Source organism: Sinocyclocheilus anshuiensis, unplaced genomic scaffold (assembly GCF_001515605.1).
Source record: "Sinocyclocheilus anshuiensis isolate Anshui unplaced genomic scaffold, SAMN03320099.WGS_v1.1 scaffold914, whole genome shotgun sequence".
NCBI lineage: Eukaryota > Metazoa > Chordata > Actinopteri > Cypriniformes > Cyprinidae > Sinocyclocheilus > Sinocyclocheilus anshuiensis.
Window position 1 is genome coordinate 674,284 of NW_015539870.1, and position 22,359 is coordinate 696,642.

The following is a 22,359-nucleotide window of genomic DNA, read 5'->3' on the forward strand; positions in this document are numbered from 1 at the left end:
CCTAGCTCCACCTGTATAGATCTGCTATGGGGAAATTTCATGTATGTTATACATGGGGGTTATTTCATATGTTATGTGCAGCAGCAGTATTTCTTACATACTCAAAGCAGCATGTCTGTGGATGTATTGGCAGTAGCAAGTCTTGGTACTCGCTCTGCCCCAGCAGCGTAGCAGATCTATTCCGCCAAGACCAAACACATTAACATTGCCATGTATAATACCATGTTAAACTCTCAGAGAGTTGTCATGACAGAATAGTTTTCTATTTTAATGTGTAATTTATTCCTGTGATGGCAAAGCTGATTTTTTTTAGTAGCCATTACTCCAGTTTTCAGTATCACATGATCCTTGAGAAATCATTCTAAGATGCTGATTGATTGGTGCTCAAGAAACATTTATTATCATTATCAATGTGGAAAATAGTTGTGCTGCTTATATGTTTGTGGAAACCATGATGCATTCTTTGTTAGGATTCTTTGATGAATATAAAGTTCAAAAGAACAGCATTTATTTAAAATATTAATCTTTTGTAACAATGTAAAATGTCACTTTTGATTAATTTAATGTGTCCTTGCTGAATGAAAGCACTGATTTCTTTTAAAAAAAAAAATCTTACTTACCCCAAACTTTTGAACAGTATTGCATATGATCATCACATTTTGAGTAGACTACACATTTTTTAACACAATTTTGTCTAACAAATGCAGGCACTCAAACCAATAAGTGAGCAGGTCAGATGTTTCAGACATTTTATACAGTATATTTGCGAGCACAGCTTTAGATGACATGCTAATCTGACAGGACCACAACTAGTTGAACTAAATAACCCAGAGAAAAAAAACATTACGGATGTTCTAATTATGATGTGAAAGCCTCACCCACAACTGCCTTCATTCTCAGGGCATTAAACTAGACACATTTAACGCAATTTCTTGCATTAAATTCTGCAAATACCTCATGGTTTTGACACATGAAATAATCCTAGTTCATAACAGGTGTACTGTAACATTTGGACATTTATAAATTATATATATACTATACAGTATATATATATATTCAATGTATGTATACAATTTATAGTGTTATATGCCACAAACAGCATGAAAAATGCATTATTCAATCACTGGAGAAGTGCAATTTTAAAATGTTACAATTGTTACAAATGTTACAATGGAACAAGTGCTTTTCTGTTGATTTTTTATGAGTGTGTTTCGTTTTGGGTAATCAAACGATTAACCTCTCTAAACAGAGTTCACAGTAGGTAAATATGCAAGTTCAGTGCTGTATATAAATCAACAAGATTTTATAATTCAACTGAAAACACCAATCTGCACCTATAGCACCAAAATGACTTGAATATTTGTAAAATGAAAATACTGCACAAGTGGAAAGTGTATGACCTTAACGCACATGCAAGAATGGTCTTTCAGAGTTTAATTCACACATTTCCAGTGTGATGTGTGAGTTCATTGATACACTATATCTCATTTTGTTTGATTTTGTCATACTGCAAGGCTTACTAAAATGTTCTTTTGGAATTTTGGAGAAATTATGAGAATAAATAAATGAGATATGCAACTTGAACTTTGTACACCAAGTACACTAAAACTACAACTTTCATTAAGTTCAAGAAGTTTCATTAAGTTCAAAGTGATTCCGCCAGTACAAATTAAATGTGAAGCAAAAACTATTTGAGGAAACAACATGACACAGAAGTAATAACAGCAATGGCAGTGTTCTATAAACACTGAGTCCTATAAAATAGCTCAGCTAACTCTCTCTCTCGTGCGAGCAGAACCAGAAATGCTCTTTGTCACTTAAAAATAAAATGCCAGTCTAGAAACAAAGCAAACGGATTTTCCCAAAAGTGCAAAGTTTCCTTCCAGAAAACACAGAACATTCCTAACATTTTAGAACCTAACTAATAACATTCTAGGAATTTACCAAAACTTGTTAAATCATTGAATAAGTGCAATTTTAAACATGCACTGTAAAAAGTAATCGCTGAATCTACTTAAGAAAAGCGAGTAAACATAACTGATTTTTACAAATTTGTTGAATTTACTTAATTACACTGTGATATGTACAGATTCTCTTTCAGCACTAAACAGTCTGTCAAGTGGAAATTCATTAGCAAGATAAGACATGATAAATGAAGTAATGCAGAGTCTTTTTAGAATAAGACAGTATGGACTTCTGGTAAATTTCGTGTGGGTACCATCACATATAGGTGTGAAAGGAAATGAGGAGGCTGATCATTTGGCTAAACAGGCATTAAATCATTCACAAATAAACATTGAAGTGGCATTAAGTAAAACAGAAATAAAAGCGATAATAGCGAAAGAAATACAGGAAATATGGCAGAATGAATGGAAAGAAGGAACAAAAGGTAGACATTTACACTGCATACAAGAAAAAGTTGGTTCAGAGAGAAGAAGATTTGGAAACAGGAAAGAGGACGTTATAATTGCAAGAATGCGTATTGGTCATAAGGCAATCTGTTTCCACACATTTGTCTAGTAATGTGAACAAAGCAGACTTAAGAGAACTGTTTTGTTTGAGTTCTGTGCACTAAGCTTAACGTAAATCTCTTAAGTTGGCTGAACTTGTCAAATTGAGTTGGCAACACTCAAGTTTTCTGGTAACCTATACATATAAACAAGTTTGAGAAATTTGATGCAATCAGTTTCCACAGGTTTTCCAAGTAAGTTCAACTCATTACTTTTTACAGTGTGTTTTTTTTTTCTTTTCGTTTTTTTCCCCCCTTTTGTTTGAACAGTGTATCAATGTAGTTTTGTAACGTTGTTTTTTGTTATGACAGTTTTGTTTTGGGCAATCAGACTATTGTAATTTCTTATGTTGTTGTCATTTAACAGAGTTTACAGTATAAATATGCAACTTCAATACTCTGTGTGCATACATGCCAGAACATTTCAGGGAGTTTTGTTTTGTGACAACCTAAAGAGAACATATTGAGGAGAGACCCCCCACATGATTGTAAAGCGCTTTGGGTGTACAAAAATACACAATAAAGCGCTATATAAATGTATCATTCATTCATTCATTCATTCAACGTTGGGCTGGTTGCGACTGTGACTCTCAATCAAAATCTCTAGGTCAAGCTAAATCCTAAGGGGAGACAGCGCTGCACCACAGCAAATCCACCTGATGATTTCACAAACCTGCCGAGGTCAGAAGCACTGGATTAATGATAGTTCACGGTCTTGTGGAGACAAAAGACTAGACTTCACAACCATGCGTTTATAGTCTCCAGTCAGAGGCCACACTGCAGCCCTATAGTGCATAAATAATCCTCAATTGCTAAGGTATGAACAGGTTGAAACCTGAGGTATGACCAGGTTGATCATTTCTTGCAATTGTTGCAATAACTACAGAGGAATGTTGCAATTTTGGTCAGGTTTAGATCACATGCATGTGGCCAAAAGGGCAACAGAAAGAGGGAAGTGTGCCAAACAAAGAAATCCTTCTTAAAAATACCACGGTCTCACAAAATAAAATCTTTGGCATGAAACAAAGATAAAATTGAATTACAGAAAAAGGTCTGCCATTCACCACAGCATGCCTGTTTTCTATTTAAGAAATGAAATTGTTATAGGGCTTACAAGTAAGCTAAAAAGCGGTTGGGTGTGCAGTGCAGATCTTTGAGGGAAGGAACAGATATAATTACAGTGCTTTTTCTGCTTTTCGGCAACTTCATCACCCACTCATTATCCATCTGAACCAAAAGCACATATACCTCAGCCTCCAATTTGGCTGTATACATATGAGAGCCCGAAAAAAGTAAGCATAAAATTCATTTTTGCTCTGAAGTTATTCTCATATAAGACCTTTTGCTGAACTAAGTGAATATGGTTAACTCTTGACTTTCTGGAAAGTAATACATTGGATAAAAGGATAATTAATTTTAATTTACAATTAGCTTGTATTAGTGTCACAAAGAAGTATAACTACTGTGGTGGAGACTGGGGCTATGTATGTATATATATATATATACACATACACATACACACACACACATATACATATACATACATACATATACAGTGGGTACGGAAAGTATTCAGACCCCCTTAAATTTTTCACTCTGTTATATTGCAGCCATTTGCTAAAATCATTTAAGTTAATTTTTTTTCCTCATTAATGTACACACAGCACCCAATTTAAGGGGGTCTGAATACTTTCCGTACCCAGTGTATATATGTATGTATGTATGTATATGTGTGTATGTGTGTATAACAACATTTTTGCTGTAGTTGTTGTTGTTAACTCTGTCCTAAAACTTTTTATTTATTTATTTATTTATTTATTTTCAGATGGATAATCAAATGAACATAGCCTACTGGAATATATTCAGGAAATATTAACTGTCAAATATTTACACGACATTTACTTACACGTTTTATATATTTTCTTTCTATTCTTTCTTTTTGTTATTTAATTATTTTGTTTCATAACTGTTTTACACTTTAAATGACGGTAAAAACTATAATAAACTCTAAATATTATATTATAAGAAGCTGTTAAACTTGCCCACACATAGTGTGCCAAGAAGCACTGCTAAGGTCAGAACTGTCTCTTTTTTCTTGAGCAGTAACAGTGGAAATGTGGATTATTATTATTATTATTCATTTATTTTAATTTGATTTTTTTGTGGTCAATACCGACATGTAGTCAAGGTATGTCCCTATATAGTACGTACAACCCTGTGACATTCGCTGGAAAAAAAAATCCAAGTATTCAAACTCGTATAATTTTAGAACAAATAGCGCCACCACCTGGCGACGCTAGGAATTGTAGTAGTGTCCGTGAACAATAGCAACCAATTATAAATATCAAATGTCGTTTTTGCCATTATGAGGACAGTGTTCAAGATTTCATGAGTTTACTGGGTATTGAAGGGTACAGCAGGCAGATGCTTTTTGGACTGTCCCAAAACAGAGTAGTTTCTGGCCGCTTTCCTGTTAAACTTAGGAAAGACTGAGGGACACATTTGCTATTAGGCTATATTAAAACACATGTATTTACACTGGGGTGTAGCCTACATTATGCCATTATATTAAAAACACATGTATTTACACTGGGGTGTACGTTAAGACATGTATACGATGTGTGCTCTGCCAGACTGCCACAAACACTTCAAAATCTTGTTGTAACTTAAGTGTGACTGCTGTTTGTGTTTCAGTATTTCTGCGCGTGTTGAAATGAGCAGAAGAAGTGGTTCTTATCATACGGTATGCATTCATTTTGAATGATAAACAAATAATAAAACCACTAGTTCAAGAAACTCACATAGTATCGATATTATTATGTGAGGATCGATCCTCCCGCCTGTCGCCATACAACAGAATCCGAAGTATTAATATTTCGAGATCGATCCGCCCATCAGACGACAGCTGGATCGGACTTGGATTGTGTGACTCATTTATTGTGGCCACCAAAAGATGTAAACTGTTGAACTTTCTATTCATAACTACAGTGAACTATCATCTGAACAGCTTTCTAAAGGCACGTGTTCCAGGTTTCTGTCAATCAGCTATAGCTCTATAGCCTATTTGATATATCAAACCATTTGTCAGGATGAACGAACCAGAAAATGCATCCAGATGTAAATTCAGCTCGAGTTGTTTTAGACGTTTTTTACCTGTGCACTTTACAAGAGAACTTTTAAACTTGTGCTCTAGCTCTGCCTGTGGTAAATACAGTAGCCTACGTCCTATTTGTTTATGTTAAATCTAAATCGCCTTTAACTTTATGGTTTAATCGATTAACTGATCAATGCATTAATTATTCTATCAGTATTTTTTTATTTTTAACCAGTATTTATTTTGTACAGTGCATCAGTTTGCCATCCTTAGAGGTAAAGCGAGCGTGATCTTTTTTGAGTCCTGTTTAGTTGTCAGAGGTGTCCAATCCATCAATCAGAGTTTAGCTCCAGTCCTGACATACCTGAACCAGGGCTGCGTTCAGCCCCGACAAAACGGTGCAAAACGTTTTTTAAACGGAAACGGTGGTGCGTTGAACATCCTGTTCTGATGACGCAAGAGTTGCAACTATGGCAGCTGAGAAGGCCGTTCTTTGTGTTCTTTTTGAAGAATTTTCGGAACCTGAAATCGGTATAAATACGTGTTTAATACTGCAAAATACGCTCGATGGTACAGTCACTGCCCTTGCACTCCAGAATAACCCTTACTAAAAAGAAGTTTATTCAAGTGTGCTATTAGTATACTTCTTTTAAACTAAAAAATAGGAAAGTATACTTTTAGTCTACTTTTTATGTACTTCTCAGAAATGGGCTTTATGTACTTCTCAGAAATATACTTAAAATTACATTTAAGTATACTTGACTTATAGCCTACTTAGAAAAAGTCTAAATATATTTTAGCTATAATTGTGCTCCTAGAATCCGTGCTGTCTCTTTAATACCGCGTGGTTTACATACATGTTGCTGCTGATTGGGCTGACATGTTTGACACACCCACCAAACAAGAGAAAACGCATTTCAAACCCCGTTGCACACCGTTTCCAGGAAACATGTCGTTCAAACCGGAAACCGTAGCAAAACGGTGCACACCGGTATGAGCTTGAACTTGCCCCAGCTAAGCAAGATCTTCAGGATTATCAGAAACTTCCTGTAGTGACGGAAGAAACTAAGCTTTTGCTTCTCACTGTTTAGAAACGCTCGAAACGCCACACCACACACGCTGATCAGAATGGTGAAATTCTTAATTTAATTTAATTTAATATTTTATTTTATAATCAGATAAAAGTCTTTTATAATCAAATAAAAGTCCAATCAAATGTTAACTAGTATGAAAATGTCCGCCTCCTATAACTGCAACCAATTAAAAAAAGCTAATACATTTTTTGAAAACCCATTGTCGTCATGATTGCTTCAAGCCAACAGCAGTAGTGAATTATTATTATTTTTTTGGGAAAAAACTTGATACAGTATAAATCAATCTTTTAGAATTTAGTTGGGCTAGCATCACAGAAATAACATGCTTCACCTTTATTAACAACCATGTTACCCATTAGACTGTCGTCTTCTCAGTTTTTGTCCTATCTTTTCGACTATTTAATACTTTTTGTAAGCACTGTGTTCCGTGGCCACCTGGGAAAGGTAGAGCTTGATGGTGTGACTCTTGCCACAGCTGTGAGTTTTATATGTTTATCTCCCCTTTATTCAATATATGTAATGTAATTTTAAGTATATTTTTAAATATAAGCGATTAATGAGAGTTCACTGTGTTCTCACCAACAGGCCATCAGTGTTATGGGTATTGGTATTGGTTACGGCTTGTCCGCAGCATGTGACACACTTTCTCAGGTAGAGGCTGCATTAATCTGTTCATTCAAACAAATACAACTTTTTTTGTTTTTTTTTGCTTTTCCACTGTTACACTGTCTTTTGCAGGCATTTGGAGCTGGTAACTTATGTCTAGTTGGTGTTATAACGCAGAAAGCAATTTTAATTCTGCTACTCGCATGTTTGCCATGCTGTGCCCTTCTTATCAATACAGAATCAATATTACTAATTCAATATTACTAATACTGCTTGTGGGGCAAAGCCCAGAGGTTGCCAGGTGAGCACTATTCAAGACTGTGATTATCAGACAGAGCCTAGAGAAAAGACAGCAGAACAGCACATACTGACCCGGAAATACTACAACAGTCCATGCAATACTAACATCCTTGAATAATAGCTTTATGGAACATATTCATGTACTTAACAGGAATTAGTTATTAAAGAAGAAACAGGCAACAGCATAAGAGATTTTCATTAACTTCAGAATTGTGTTATTCTGTTTCAGAGTATCTCAGCTGTATGTAAATATGTTTTTGCTTGGTCTTCCGGTATGTACTTCCATTATCTAGAAAAGTGACCCCTGCACTTCTATGTTACACACACTCTTATTTTGTCACATCTCAAATGTACTAAATGCTTAAAAAAGGCTTCCTGTTTTGGTCTAATGGTTGTCATTTCATAGACCTGGTGACTACAATATGATTTTTCCATGACCAGGTATATCATTTAAAGTATTTAGGGCTCTCGGTGTAGAAAAATAATACTTTTATTTTAGTCTCACAGGCTGCTTTTATGTACATTATCGAAGCGAAATATCTACAGAATCAGGCAGGAGAAAGACATTAAAATGTAATGCTCTGAGAATGCATAAATGTGAAACTTAATGAAATCTCTCATTTCAGGGAATAATTTGGCCCCTGGTCATTACCGGAGTAGTGACAAATACCCTAAATGCTTTAATCAACTATATCTTCCTCTTTGTCCTGGACATGGGTGTTACGTGAGTTTCCATAATATTTGCTGTTAAACTACAGGACAGAAAGTAACAAGAGAACTTACGACTATGTGTATTTTATCTGCAGTGGATCAGCAGCTGCTAATACAATCTCACAGTACAGTTTGACGATCATATTGTTTATCTACATCCGATGGACAGGTCTTCATAAGGATACTTGGCCAGGTGAGTTGGTGAGAAATCTGTTATTATATGACCTCTCTTTATGTGTGTGTATGCAGCAGCCACTGCAAGCTGATATATTAAAGCATTTCTTTATTCCTGTATAGGTTAGTCGATGGACTGTTTGCAGGAGTGGGACTCATTCATCCATCTGGCCATTCAAAGTATGCTCATGATGTGTGCAGAGTGGTGGACTTATGAGATTGGAGGACTGCTGTCAGGTTAGAGTGCACACTTGTCAAAATGTTATACAACATATTTAAAGCATGCAGGTCTAGAAGATGTCTAGTCATTTGTTTAGTATTATTAGAGTTGATATTAGAGTTGAATAGACCACAACTCAATAACAGAAAGAAGTTACATTATTTCATTAGCTCGCAAAACATAAATGCATCATTCATTTTGTGTAATTATGACTTTATGTTTTTATTGCATTTTGTTTATGACTTTGGGGTACATTTCTGGAAAGTGTTCTTATATAAATATAAAGTATATCATTTTAAATCTAAAAAAAATACTTTTAAAATAGTGCACACTTGTCAAACTGTTATACAACATATTTAAAGCATGCAGGTCTAGAAGATGTCTAGTCATTTGTTTAGTATTATTAGAGTTGATATTAGAGTTGAATAGACCACAACTCAATAACAGAAAGAAGTTACATTATTTCATTAGCTCGCAAAACATAAATGCATCATTCATTTTGTGTAATTATGACTTTATGTTTTTATTGCATTTTGTTTATGACTTTGGGGTACATTTCTGGAAAGTGTTCTTATATAAATATAAAGTATATCATTTTAAATCTAAAAAAAATACTTTTAAAATATGTAAATGTATGAAAAATAATTTTCTTTGATTATTAGTATTATAAAATGTTTCTGATAATATGATTATTTATGTGTATGATAACATGAAATTGAAATAACATAAAATGTATTTTTAAAACTTACAGCAAACAAATTAATGTCTTTGTATTTGATTTCATTTTAATTCTACTTTCTTAAATTCAAAATGTAATTACAATTCTGCATTTTAATTCAGAATTAACTTGAAATGAACCCTGTTCCTAACCTTTGTATTTTTATTTTTATTTTTTATTTTTTTTATGGCAAGTCTGATAGGTGAAGTGGAGTTTGGAGCTCAGTCAGTTGTGTATGGACTGGCAAATATTGCATACATGGTATATATTCATTAGTGTGAAAGTGTTTTATTTCAAGGTTGTATGAACACTTAAAGTCAGTGGCGTGTGTTCAGTTCCCTGTAGGGTTCAGTGTAGCTGGCAATGTGAGAGTGGGAAATGCCATGGGAGCAGGAGATGTTGCTCAAGCCAAGCTCTCTGCCAAACTCTCTATGATTTGTGCTGGTAATACTAAGAAAGAACAACGATTTTAGATTTTGTTTACAGAAAATCATCATTTTATGCCTGTTCTTTGCTAATAGGTTGCTTATACATCACTTGTGGTGATGTATACATCACTAGCTACTGTAAATTATTTTCATTCCACGCTAATATTCTTATGGAAATGTGGAAATTATTTTATTTTATTTCATTTTCAGTGTCTGTTGCAGTGGTTTTGGCAACTGTCGTTGGTTCTTCAAAGAATGTAATTGCTTATATCTTCACGAATGACAAGTGAGTGTTCTTCCTTTAGTTAAAAACATTTGCTTCTTAACTATTTTTCATAATTATCTCTGCACTTTTCTCCTAATATCTCTAGTACTTAAGTGGTAACTCCAGAATGAACTTTGTTCATGTAGTACTTTAAATATGAACTTCATGTTCGCATTTTTTGTTGAGAAAAGAGGTTTTAGATGAACATTTTTACAAACATAACTTTATTTACAGTAGGCTATACATTTTCTAACTTTAATTCTTTTGCATCTAGAATTAACATAATATTAACCTGCTTTGAAAAATAAGTATTTTAAAGCCCCAAACTCATAAAATTCATAGCCTCAAAGTCATAAAATAGTGTTATTTTGAAAACAGCATTTTGAGAAAAACAAGACTAATATTGGGGCAATTGTTTTCTTTCCTTCCTCTCAAAGAGGCAGGGTTGCCACGGTAATGGTTTTATTCGCTCCTTTCCATCTTCTTGATGCCACAGCGGTAAGCCATTAGCAGAGTTGTGTTAGAGCAAAACTGTTAGAGTGTTAATAACAAAACTGACAACACCAACACATCGATCAGGAAAGTGGAGTTCAAACCTTAATTATATTGGATGTTGTCCCTTATACAGACACATCTAAAACTACACTGCAAAGGGTCATCTGGGGAGAAAATGTTAATTATTATTTCTTCCTTCAATCCAATCAGGCAGCAGGTGGCAGTATAGTGAAAGGTCTGGGCAAGCAGAAGATTGGGGCAATCTGCAACCTTGTGGGATATTATGCTGTTGGGTTTCCTATTGGAATATTTCTGATGTTTGCTGCGAAATGGGGAATTTTTGGTGAGGCATATATGTAATGTAATAAATTAAAAATATATATTTTCTATCAGCTACATCTTATATATTATTAATTGTATTATTGTTGTTAAATAGAATGTATTATTATGTTTATATATTATCTGTAATTAATTCATAACTTGTTTTTATCTTAATATTAATCAATTGTGTGTATATAATAATAATACACTAAATAATAATAATAATAATTGTATTTAATATTTATAATTATAAGTATACATTAATATATCATTTAAAATTGTAACAGAAAAACATAACTAATAATAGTAAATTATATTTCTAATGATATTTCTTATATTAAAATACAAATATACATCAAAATTAGCATTTGAAAATTTTTTTTAATGATATTTAATATTAATATTTTTTTTCTGTTTCACTCTGTCTTGCATTTTATGTAAACCATTCCTCTAATCTCCTCAAGGTCTGTGGACTGGCCTGTTAATTTCCGTCTTCCTTCAGTCAGTGTTCCTCTCTGTCCTTCTTTTCAAACTGAACTGGAAGAAAGCCTCTGAAGAGGTGAGGAATATAGGATTTCCTTTCATTAAAAGTTGATTTAGTCCTTTTCCAGTGCACTTAAGTGAAACTTTTCACTTTCCAGGCACAGATCAGGGCTGGTGTGCTGATGAGAGGGACGGATGATGGTAATATGTTTGTTGTGACACTAACAACTCAAAAAGTCTGATTTTATTTAATGAGGCATGCTAATAAGTCATTTTCTTGTCAGGTGCACAAGAGGACAGTGGATATATTGAGGGCTGTGACGCGAATAATGCTACAGATATGGATGGACTAGTGGATGAGCAGACCGATGCGCTAGTTGCTACAGTGAAGGTGGCTCTGCAGTCTGGCTCTGGCAGCTATGCTAGCTCTCCTCGCTGCTGGACTCGTCGTTAAATTCTTTCTTAAGAGATGACGTTATAACAGCTGAAGGACTGGTACTGGGAAAATGTGTCTTAAAACAGACTGAGAGTCCAGCCAGTGCATGTGCCAGTGCCAGGATGCCACCCAAAAGCAACCAGTGCAACATGTTCATTATGTCCACTTTGTATTGTATCTGAAAGGCAGGTGAGGCCTGTCAGGCACAAAGCAGGGCAGCTTTCTGGGATTTCAGACAGTGTCCAGGCATTAAATATCAAGGCATTGTTTTGTTTACATGACATTGGGTAAGCCATTTTGTACTTGCTCATTTTGTGTAAATGTTTATTTTTATTGATATAAATATATGTATTAATCTGTCATTTACTCTGTTAAACAAAAACGACCTGTACAATCCCAAATCTTGCAATAAATCTGCAATAAAGCTGTTTTAGCATATAAGGCTATACTCTCATTCCCGCATGCTCTCACGTATTTATCATCTCATGAATTTATATTAAAAAGAGCAAATGTGTTGCAGCAAACACAAATTACAAACATGAATACCAGAAACCGCTTTAAATTAATGTTATTTCATGGACATGGAGTTGAAATGCACAAAAATCAAAAAGTAGATAGACACATTGTCATTGAAGTCACCATGAAATTAAAATTTTATTCAGAATAAAATGGGATAGTGATTTATTGACCCAGGGATTTCATTTGTGATAAGCTGCTTTAAGTCAACTATGTGCAATCTTTGCAGCGGTTTAAAAGTAGGAACTAAATCTAATTATAGATTATCTTTTTACAATAAACAGTTCTTAAAATGGGGTGTGCTGGAACACCTACTGACTGTCCTCCACAGGGCATGTGCGTGTTTATATGTCTTGTTCCATTTAAATCATGTCACTGACTTCATTAGTTCCAATGAAACAACCCCCACTAATATCACTCTTTGCTCCCTGCAGCTGAATTATCTTTCCACACATGACACTCATCTGAAAACAGCCCAGAGTCACAGTCACATCAGACTGTTTAATCTGCTAAATTCCTATGGTTAGTTAATACTAATGGCCTAGAGGAGCCTTAAACATTTACATACAGTATAACAAGTTAACAACAAACAATATGACAGCAGAGCTCTGGATAGACATAACAGCATGTATGTGAATATATTTATGTATTAGTCTTAGGAAGTCTTATAGGCTTAAAACGTAGGTTAAAAATGCAGTAATATATTATTGGTGCATACTGTTTATACATAAAACCACTTAAATGTAAAAATAAAAATGATTTACAATACAAAAAAATATCAAAAACCTACCAAATATTTACCAAATATATTAGTCAATGAAAAAAACACTTAATTTTGCATTCATTCATTGCCTGAGACCTTAACCAGATGGAGATACCACATTGTGTCACTTGATGGTTCTATAGTTACCAGTTAACATTTACTGTAACCTTTAAAAGCTCAATTGTGAGCAATCTCACAAAAGGTTGCACTATGTATACACCAGACGCAAACCACATGACACGACAAAAGCAAATAGAAAACAATATAATCAATGATTCTCTCTATACTAGATTTGGCACAACGGCAATTGACGTAATATATGCCACATGATTGCACTACTTCCAACAGTTCATATGGATCAGCATGCTTCCAATGTGGGACCGTTTTCACATAATGTTTTTGTGTTTAAAAACGTGAGACACAAGGCAGTGTAAAGGGCTATTCACACAGAATGCGTTTTTGTATTCTACTGCAATGTGTTTTTTTTTGTTTTTCCTATGTCAACGTGTTTGACTGTTGTGCTTGCATCTCATGTCTTTTGCGGCATCTCATGCAAGACAGTTTTCTGAAAATGTGGCACTCAAGTTAATGGCCACATTTTTAGAAAGGCATGTTGAAACTGTTGTCTATCGCACTTTTTACATAGAAAACAGTTGAATAGCATCACAGTGGAATGCAAAAATGCGTTCTGTGGGAACAGCCCCTTGTATGTTGTATTCGCATTACACAATGTTATAAAAAGGCAGCGACCTTGTTTTTTTCCATTCCGCTGCCCTGCAACTCGCATTTTAAGTGCAAAAACGCTTTCTGTGTGAACAGCCCCTCAAGTTTCCACCATTCCACCATGTTTAATAATACAGATTTCTCAATATATGACAGTGGTCCTGTTGAATATCTTTTTGGCAGTATTTCTCCAGCAGCCGCCTGACTAGAAATGTCAGCTGAAGAGATTATATGACTGTCACTGGGGAAGAGACCTTTTTGCTACTAAGCTGGTCGATTTTATTACTACTCGGTCTAATGCTGTGGACAGCGCAAGTGCACACAGAATAAAAATGTGATCATCTATCTAGGTTACAATATACAGCCTGAGACCAATGTGAAAATACTTCTATATTTCTAATTCAATACAATTTCTTTATTACTTTTCATTTGCACAGCATAGAGATAGAAAACGTTCACAGTGAATCTATCTGAGGTCCAGGTTTCAAACGATACTCACTGACTAGATGGGAGTGGCTGTGGTAAAGTTTGAGTCTGAAGTAAAATCTGCACCAGCACCATAAGATACGTAAGGTAAAGGCACAGTGAGATGGATGGCTATCCCTACAGCTAGGATGAGAAGAGCAGCGAGGGTGGTCAGACCCCTCCTGAGGATCAGCTGAGCGCTAGAGAGCAGAACTGCAGGCTTTTCATCCATGTGAGTCACGTTTGGCCCCTCGTGTACCACAGTATGGTTGAGCCCCTCATCCTGATCATGAGAGCCCACAACCACATATCCATTCCCATTCTAAAACAGTAAGACACAATTCAACCATTATACTATTAGAGTTTTTACTCTGCCATGGGGACCTGTATGACTTTGTTTTGCTGAATACAAAAGAAGATATTTGAAAAAATGTTTCTGTGTGTGTGTGTTTTCTGTCAACACAAAGTAAATGAGGTCCAATTATGTTTTTAAACCCAATTACTTTCATTATATGGACAAAACAGTTTAAACATTCTTCATAATATCTTCATTTGCATTTCACAGAAGAGATTAAGTCATAGTTTGTTATCATAGGAACAACATGAGAATGAGAAAATGACAATTTTTCTTTTCGGTGAACCATCCCTTTAAAAGTGTATGTATGAATGTACAAATCAGCAGACATCATTGAATGCATTCATTTTTTAGCATGTTATTTTTGCAATTAGGTGTAGTAAATGAATGCATTAAACTTGTACTGTAGTTCTTGTTGATTATTTAAAATGAAAACGACTAAGACAGAAAAATACCTCTGCATTCAGGACCACCTGGTAGAAGCTGTTGCGATGGTTCGGGGTCATTGCTCCATTTGCTGCTCCATTTGCACTCTTTCCTGTACGCTCAATTGCCTTTCAGAGATAAAGAACCACTTTTAGTCATCAATTCATCATATGATCATGAGCAATATAATTAGAAAAAATGTGTCGTTTTAATAGACCTGATATGCCTACCTCTTCTGTCATTTTCTTCCAGTTTAATTTGAAAATAGCCACAATGAAAAAAATTGCTAGCAAAAAGACCGCAATGAGGAGGCCCAGCCAAAAGCCTGAAAGAGTGGACAATAAATAATTGTATATATCAAAAGGTTCCCAGATTATTTATGTAATCGAACATCAGTAAATGTGGTAAGTGTCAATATGATGCATTTAGACAAACCAGCAACTTGTAACTTGGCCGTGAACATTAGAACAATGCTCATTGGGAGGCCAATGCAGTAGTAGCCAAAGAGGTTAGCAATAGCGGCTATCTTCTGCTGCCCTGTGCCAAGCAGAATGCCCATGCCAACACTCTGAAAGAGAAAAAAAAAACTAATAGAGCTCATAAAAAATACTTGTGTGAATATTAAAATGAATATTCATTTGAATAATTACACACAGCCACATGTATACATTATATAAATTTTATTTCCGATATTTCAGTCATTTTTGTTTAGTTTAACTTGAAGAACTAAAATAACTAAAATTACTAAAATTAATGAATACAAATGTATAAAAATATACAGAAATAAAAAAAAACATTGTGACAAAAACAACAAAATTACTCAAAATTTAACAAGAAAACTCAAATTAAACAAAAAAGTGAAAAATATATATATATTTTTTAAATATAAATAAATTCTAATTTAAAATATATAAAATAATTTAAAATATAATGTATATATTCAAATAATAAAATAAATATAAAATATATGAAATAATATAAAATATCAAATCAAATAAATTTTTTTACAAAAGCTATAATTTATTATTATATAGTATATAAACTATAGTTTATTGATGATACTAAAATAATACTGCAACAAAGTTATCATAAGTTGGGCTTCTTTAGCTCAAACCATGCTAAAATGTTTCTGGAGACTGGCTCTTTTAACTAAAAGGCAGGACTTCCATTCCTACAGTCCTATACTGAGCATTACAATTTCACAAATCTCCTCCCCCTATATACTGTCACTGGTAAATATCTTAAATGTGAGAAATAAAAGTTGTGTAAAACTCACCAATATTCCGTTAAAGAACTGAAGAGGGCAGTAGATGTTCAGTAGCTGAGACACAAGTTCTGCTATAGCCCTTAATATGACAAACATCACAAAGTGGAAAATTGAGCAGCTGTTGTTGACATTGTTTCTGTTATATCTTAATTCTTAATGTGAAGACTGGAGTGTTTACAGATTTGTTAAGTATACTTATGCCAACAAACATTTTGTTTTATGCACTTGAAATAATAAGATAAGTGGCTTACTCATCGGAAGTGAATATGTAGCCAATGACTGTTTTTGTCGAGCCCAGGATAAAACCTTGAAAGATTGCTATAACAGCTGGGGAACAAAATGAACGTGTTTACATGACATCAATTGGTGCTGCATATGACTGTCTAAGTGTTATGTCAAGCTTGGGAATGACTGATATCAAATGTTTTTATTACCTGCACTGATGAGAGACACCTTGCTGGTGAGGATGGCAGCAGCTGTTTCCCCAGCGCCAAGTGCGTTTCCCACACGAACACACGCTGCACCTTGCATTCCTAATGGGATCTGAAATATATGAAAGGACGTGAACAAAAACAGCAGCATCATGAAAAGGATAAAGTAACTTTTTTATGATAATATGATGAATATTCTCAGATCATCCAAACACACCTTGTAGTTGATGTACGCCAGCATTATAACCACGTGTTGAGCAGCCAGGTCCACCTCACTCAGCATTCCTGATGGGAAGAAGAGAGTCATTCATGAGGGAATGATTCAATGAAAAAAAAAAACAATAGTAAAAAAAATAAAATGGTTAAGTATGCAAACATAAACATTTATTTTCTGTACTGTGAATGTGCCAGTGTTATTTTAGCATTATTGAGATACTATAATAGTTTTTATTAATATTTTGAATGTTTTTATTTTTATATCTTCAGTTTTCATTTTAATATTTAGTCATTTTGTTGTGTGTTTTTGTCATTTTATTGTTTTTTTCAGAGGCCCCTGGGCACAATGTCTTGTAAGGGCCCCCCACCCCACACAATCAAGGTCTTGAATTATATGATACTATTTTTTCGAAACACCTCTAGCTTATACAGGATTTACACTGACAGGTTACAGTCTATGATCACAACCTGAAAGACAAGATCAATACCTGCAGATATTCTCCATCATACAGGATTTACACTGATTAACACCTGTACACATCCTCCATCATACAGGATTTACACCACATGATTGCAACAATGCTTTCCTGGACCAGCAGCAACAATATCAAGACATTTCCCTGCATAGTGTAACTCACTGGCATATGCAAGCACATACTGCCTAGCCTATACCAATCCAGTTCTATGAATCAGATTCTTCCATAATTCACATACAAACACACATACACACACCTGTTAATGTTTAGGGGCTGCCTCTCTTTGTCTGTCTCTCTCCTCCTTTCCCCCTATTTTCTCCTACTCTCCTCTTCTAGTGAAATATTTCCTTTTTTTTGTATTTCCTTCATTTTTATTGAAAACAAATGTCTTTCTGATCTGATATGTGATGGGAAAAAAAGGGAAGAATGAGTTCGGCAAAAGGTGGATTAGAACTCTGGTCGATCGTGTCAAAACATAGAGCCATGTGCTTAACGCCCTACGATACTGAGCTTGTGGCATAACTTGCATCTTTAGTAATGTTGTCTATGTCAACCAGACATTGGTGGGTGGAACTAGTTCACTATTTGCACTTAGTTAAAATACTTCGTTTGTAGACGAAATTTTTCTTCCTCTCGTTTGGGCCCCAAGTGCGCAAGGGGCCCTGGGACCATACAGTACCCATAATGCCCATTGGATAACCCGGCCATGATGATAACTATGTATTGTACCTGCCAGGTAGCCTCCAACTTCATAGATCCACCATTCAAAACAGGTCATCAGTGTGCTGGGAATGGCCAGCTTCATGTAGGACACCCAATCCTGCAAGGCTTCTGAAGACCACCCTTTTGGAGCAAAAGGAAAACAGTAAGAAATGAGCCACAGAGCAACTATTCTTCACCAAGCTCTATGAAAAGAAACTGCAAGTTTGAATCAAGTCTCAGTGTGTTTTGGACCTTCACGACCCAACCAATCACCACAGGGACCTGCATTCAGAAGTAAATAAGCCAATGTAGCAAATGACGGTATAGTAACCTTTCAGCTGTACAAAAGGTTAGGTTTTTAAAATTGGGTAGGTTGTCCAATAACAAGCTCATTTTTCAGCATGTAGCAGTGGCGTTGATAATCCGCGTCGAGCAAGCTGAATGAACATACGCTAATTTTAGTGAGAAGCATTTGTGTGATTCATTTTCAATTTAATTGTCTTGGAAAGTCTGATTCAATATAGTTAATGGGCTCATCCTAACGGTTTTCTCTGCCATATGTCTAAGAATATATACGCAAGAAATCAGAATTATTCCAGTGAATCGACTCCTACACGGCCGCATAAAGCAGTGAAAAGTCTGATTCAATTTAGTGAATCGAGTCTTTCCAAATGATGCTGTCTGTCATAGTCCAAATTATTGTAGTGAATTGGTTCACCCTAAACTGCATTCAAAACGTTATTTTGTTCCAGAAAAAGACTAAAGTAACAAAGAGTAGCTTGACTAGGTAGTTTAAAATATAGGTAGTCAAGGAACCTGAGAAACTAGTTTCAAAGTAACTTCCCCAACACTGATAGAACCTCACCTCCCCAAGTTTTCTCATAGAGCCTCTGCCAGCGAATGAAACAAAACAGGGCAAAACAATTAAAAACCTGAGCAAAGGTGTTTGCAGCAGCAGACCCACTAAAATGAACAGAAAAATGCATAAATATTGAAAACCAAACACATGTGAAAAAACATATGGAAAACATATTCAACATAGCCTACTCACTAGACTCCAGAATCCCACCAGTACAGCAGAAAGTAGTTCACTATCACATTGGCAACATTGGCAACTGCAGATGCATACATCTGAGGCTTGATCACTCCCTACAGAGAGTTCATGTGAATTAATAATACAAGTACTGAATGCAGCTATTAAGTTGATTTTTTACTTAAAAGATGATTTTATCTACCTGGTTCTGAAGATATGACAGTTGCAGCTGATACAGAAACATGGCCTGTGATATAGACACGTGACAGGATGGACAGCAATGTATACAAAGAATTATTTGATTTGAGTTCATCTGGGCTGGAAATGCAATCCATAATCATCCATTAGTGGACCTTACCGGAATTGCTGGCAAAAATGCAACCACATAGAGCTGTGCAATCCTGAGAGAGAGAAAGTGTCAGTCAGTCACCACCGATTGATGTGGACTCTAGTGCTTCAATGTTCAATTTAAGCATTCAACAGGCAATATCAATCCAAATAAATATGTTTAATGAGTGTGTGTTAAAGAGTGTGACCGTCACCTGGCCACTTCAGGGTCTTGCCCCAGATAGAGAAGTAGAGGCTGGGTGTTCACAAGCAAAGCCCAGCAAGGCAAACTGAAGAGCATCAGAATTAGGATGCCTCTCTGCAGGATGACACCTACACGGAGAAGGTTCTTACTCCCGAATGTCTGAGAGCAAGATGCAAGACTGCATAAGCTATTAGTTATTAGTTAGTAACATGTACACTTTGGGTACTAATGTAAGTAAATAAGCACTTTAAAAGTACTAATATCTGCCTTTAAGATACTATTATATACCATTATGGGATAAATAAGATACAAAAATGTTCCTTTTAGCTTTTTTACCTTTGCTCCGGTGAAAGCTTTTTCACTCTGATGCATGTTAATGGTTTGGAGGGAATCAACCTAAAAATGTCTTATGACTATAAATGTCATAACAGAATCTTGTTTTTACCAATTACTTTAACTGATCTATAATGGAAATAACACATAAAACCTGTTAATGCTATTTATGTCAATTTCTTGGCATATTGTTATAAAGCATTTCATTTATATAGGATGCAAGATGTCATACAATATGCTTGCATATAACAAATAAAAATAATTCGCATTCTAATGCCTTTGAAGTATTTTAACACAAAAAAAGACAAGTTATTTATAGACCTCAGTAAGGTTAGATGCCATATTGAACGAGGCTGTGAGGGATAAACTAATGGCAAGCACTGTATAAAACTGATAGATAATTTTCACAACTTTCAAAAATGTTTTATAGAGTTTTTGTCAACTGAAAGATTTTTTTCGGAAAGACATTTTATCAGATGAACAATCGGTATGTTGTTAAACAACAGTACAATCCATTAAACGGCACTGTACATCAGTCCCTCACAGCCTCATTTTCATTACTGTCAAAAATTGTTGTGTGATTCACGGTAGGCCTTTCATTGTTTAATTTATTTTTTTTTTTCATTTCAGGCTTTTGGTTTATTATTTTATTAGGCAGTTGGAGTGCTATTTGTATATAAAACACACCTGTGATACCAAAGTGTCGCATGCCAAAGCAAGTCCCAACCCCGTGGCTGCAGCTGTTACATTTATTGTCTGAAAAACAAATAGAACACATTTTGTATTGCTTAATGCTCTATAACTATATTGCACATCTTAATAATGTGGTACTTAAAACATATTGGGCGGCAGAAGTTTTGAATCAAACAGACTTACAGCTGAGGCCATGGCGTAGCCTGCTAACACAGTGTTCCCCAGGCGGCCACAGAACATTGTCACCACAAAGAAAAGGAGGAAATTCAGGAACCGGCACACAAGCTAAGAATACAAACAAATAAATATTTAGCACAAAATGAAGATGAAAGTACTGGGCTCACATGGATGAAAAACATCTCTATTAAGATTCATGAGAGAATTTTGTTTGTAACCAATTTCTTTAATTGATCTATTTTGGAAATTAGTTAATGTGATTTCCAAGCATGACAGGTATATTTTTATACAGTATTTATTTTATACAAAATGCAAGACATATCATACATTATTATGGCTGCATTTAACAATCAGGAATCAACTCATTTAGGATTAATTTGAATTCAAATGGGCACGCATGAAGACATAATACAAACTGTTCCCAAAACAGCTCATGGTCTATTCAGTAATGGATAATTTCTGTATAAGCAGCTGCATTTATCTGCCAGCCCTCTACTGTTCATACAGAACAAGCATAGCACATTTTCATGATGTGTATGTGACAGACTCCTCACCAGGGGTCCAGTCATGCGCAGGATGTGGTATAGCTCTTCTCTATACACCAGAAGGATGCAACGCCTCACGAAACCACAGCAAAACAGCTTGGCACTGGGCTCCATTGACAGGGCTTCAGTTCTGGGACTCGAGACATCCATGATCTTCTCAGTTGTAATCCTTGAAGACACTGTAAGAGGCTTGGTTTTGCTTCATAGAATGTAAGGGGCCCTTCTACAGCTGTTCATTCTTCAATTCCACATTCAGCACCTTTGAAGGTTTACAGATTAACTGAGGTGAAGACAATGTGAAGCTTTGATTTAATCCACAGGATGGGAGGAGGATGTTTGCAGTCCTGGAAAAGAGTTGCATTGTGTGACGATAGATTGTTTCACAAGATCAATCAATCCTTTTAAAAATCCAATTACAAGTTGATTAACAACTGTGCTTACAACATATAAAAGTAATAAGCACAATTTAATACAGGCAGTATTGCCGGTACTGAATTAAATATTTATAGTTAATTTTTTTAATATTTATAGTGTATTTGCAGTAATTATGTAACAGCAGAAGACCTCCAGTTCTATGTAACCCATGCCCAAGTTACAACCTTGGCTCTAGCTCCACCACAACAACTTTGAAAAAAGCTTTACATATTACTTATTGTTACTTAACTTATTGACTTATTGTATCACAGCTTGGTGGAACATTTACTAGTGTAGTGTACTCTGAAGTATATGAAAACTACACAGCATTCTCTTTCAAATTAAAATGATTACAACATTGAGTTAAAAAAGACATTTTAACTTTTATTCAGCCATTGGATGCAGTAAATTGGTTAAAGGTGATAGTAAAGACTTTTA

General features: G+C 35.1%; 1 protein-coding gene and 1 pseudogene across 1 annotated transcript; one reads left to right on the forward strand and one right to left on the reverse strand.

Annotated features, from left to right (window-relative positions):
• Positions 1-5,598: 5,598 nt before the first annotated feature.
• Positions 5,599-11,891, forward strand: LOC107685177 (multidrug and toxin extrusion protein 1-like; annotated as a pseudogene).
• Positions 11,892-14,358: 2,467 nt separating this feature from the next.
• On the reverse strand, positions 14,359-21,657 carry LOC107685178 (multidrug and toxin extrusion protein 1-like). The gene is made up of 17 exons (XM_016481690.1): positions 21,517-21,657; positions 20,969-21,070; positions 20,780-20,848; positions 19,770-19,918; positions 19,586-19,628; positions 19,430-19,474; positions 19,246-19,343; positions 19,060-19,157; positions 18,222-18,335; positions 17,018-17,085; positions 16,804-16,912; positions 16,621-16,696; positions 16,379-16,448; positions 15,538-15,670; positions 15,333-15,427; positions 15,132-15,230; positions 14,359-14,643 (listed from the first exon to the last, which is right to left on the reverse strand). Exons 1-17 carry the CDS (start codon positions 21,655-21,657, stop codon positions 14,359-14,361), a joined length of 1,794 nt encoding a protein of 597 aa, XP_016337176.1.
• Positions 21,658-22,359: the final 702 nt, after the last annotated feature.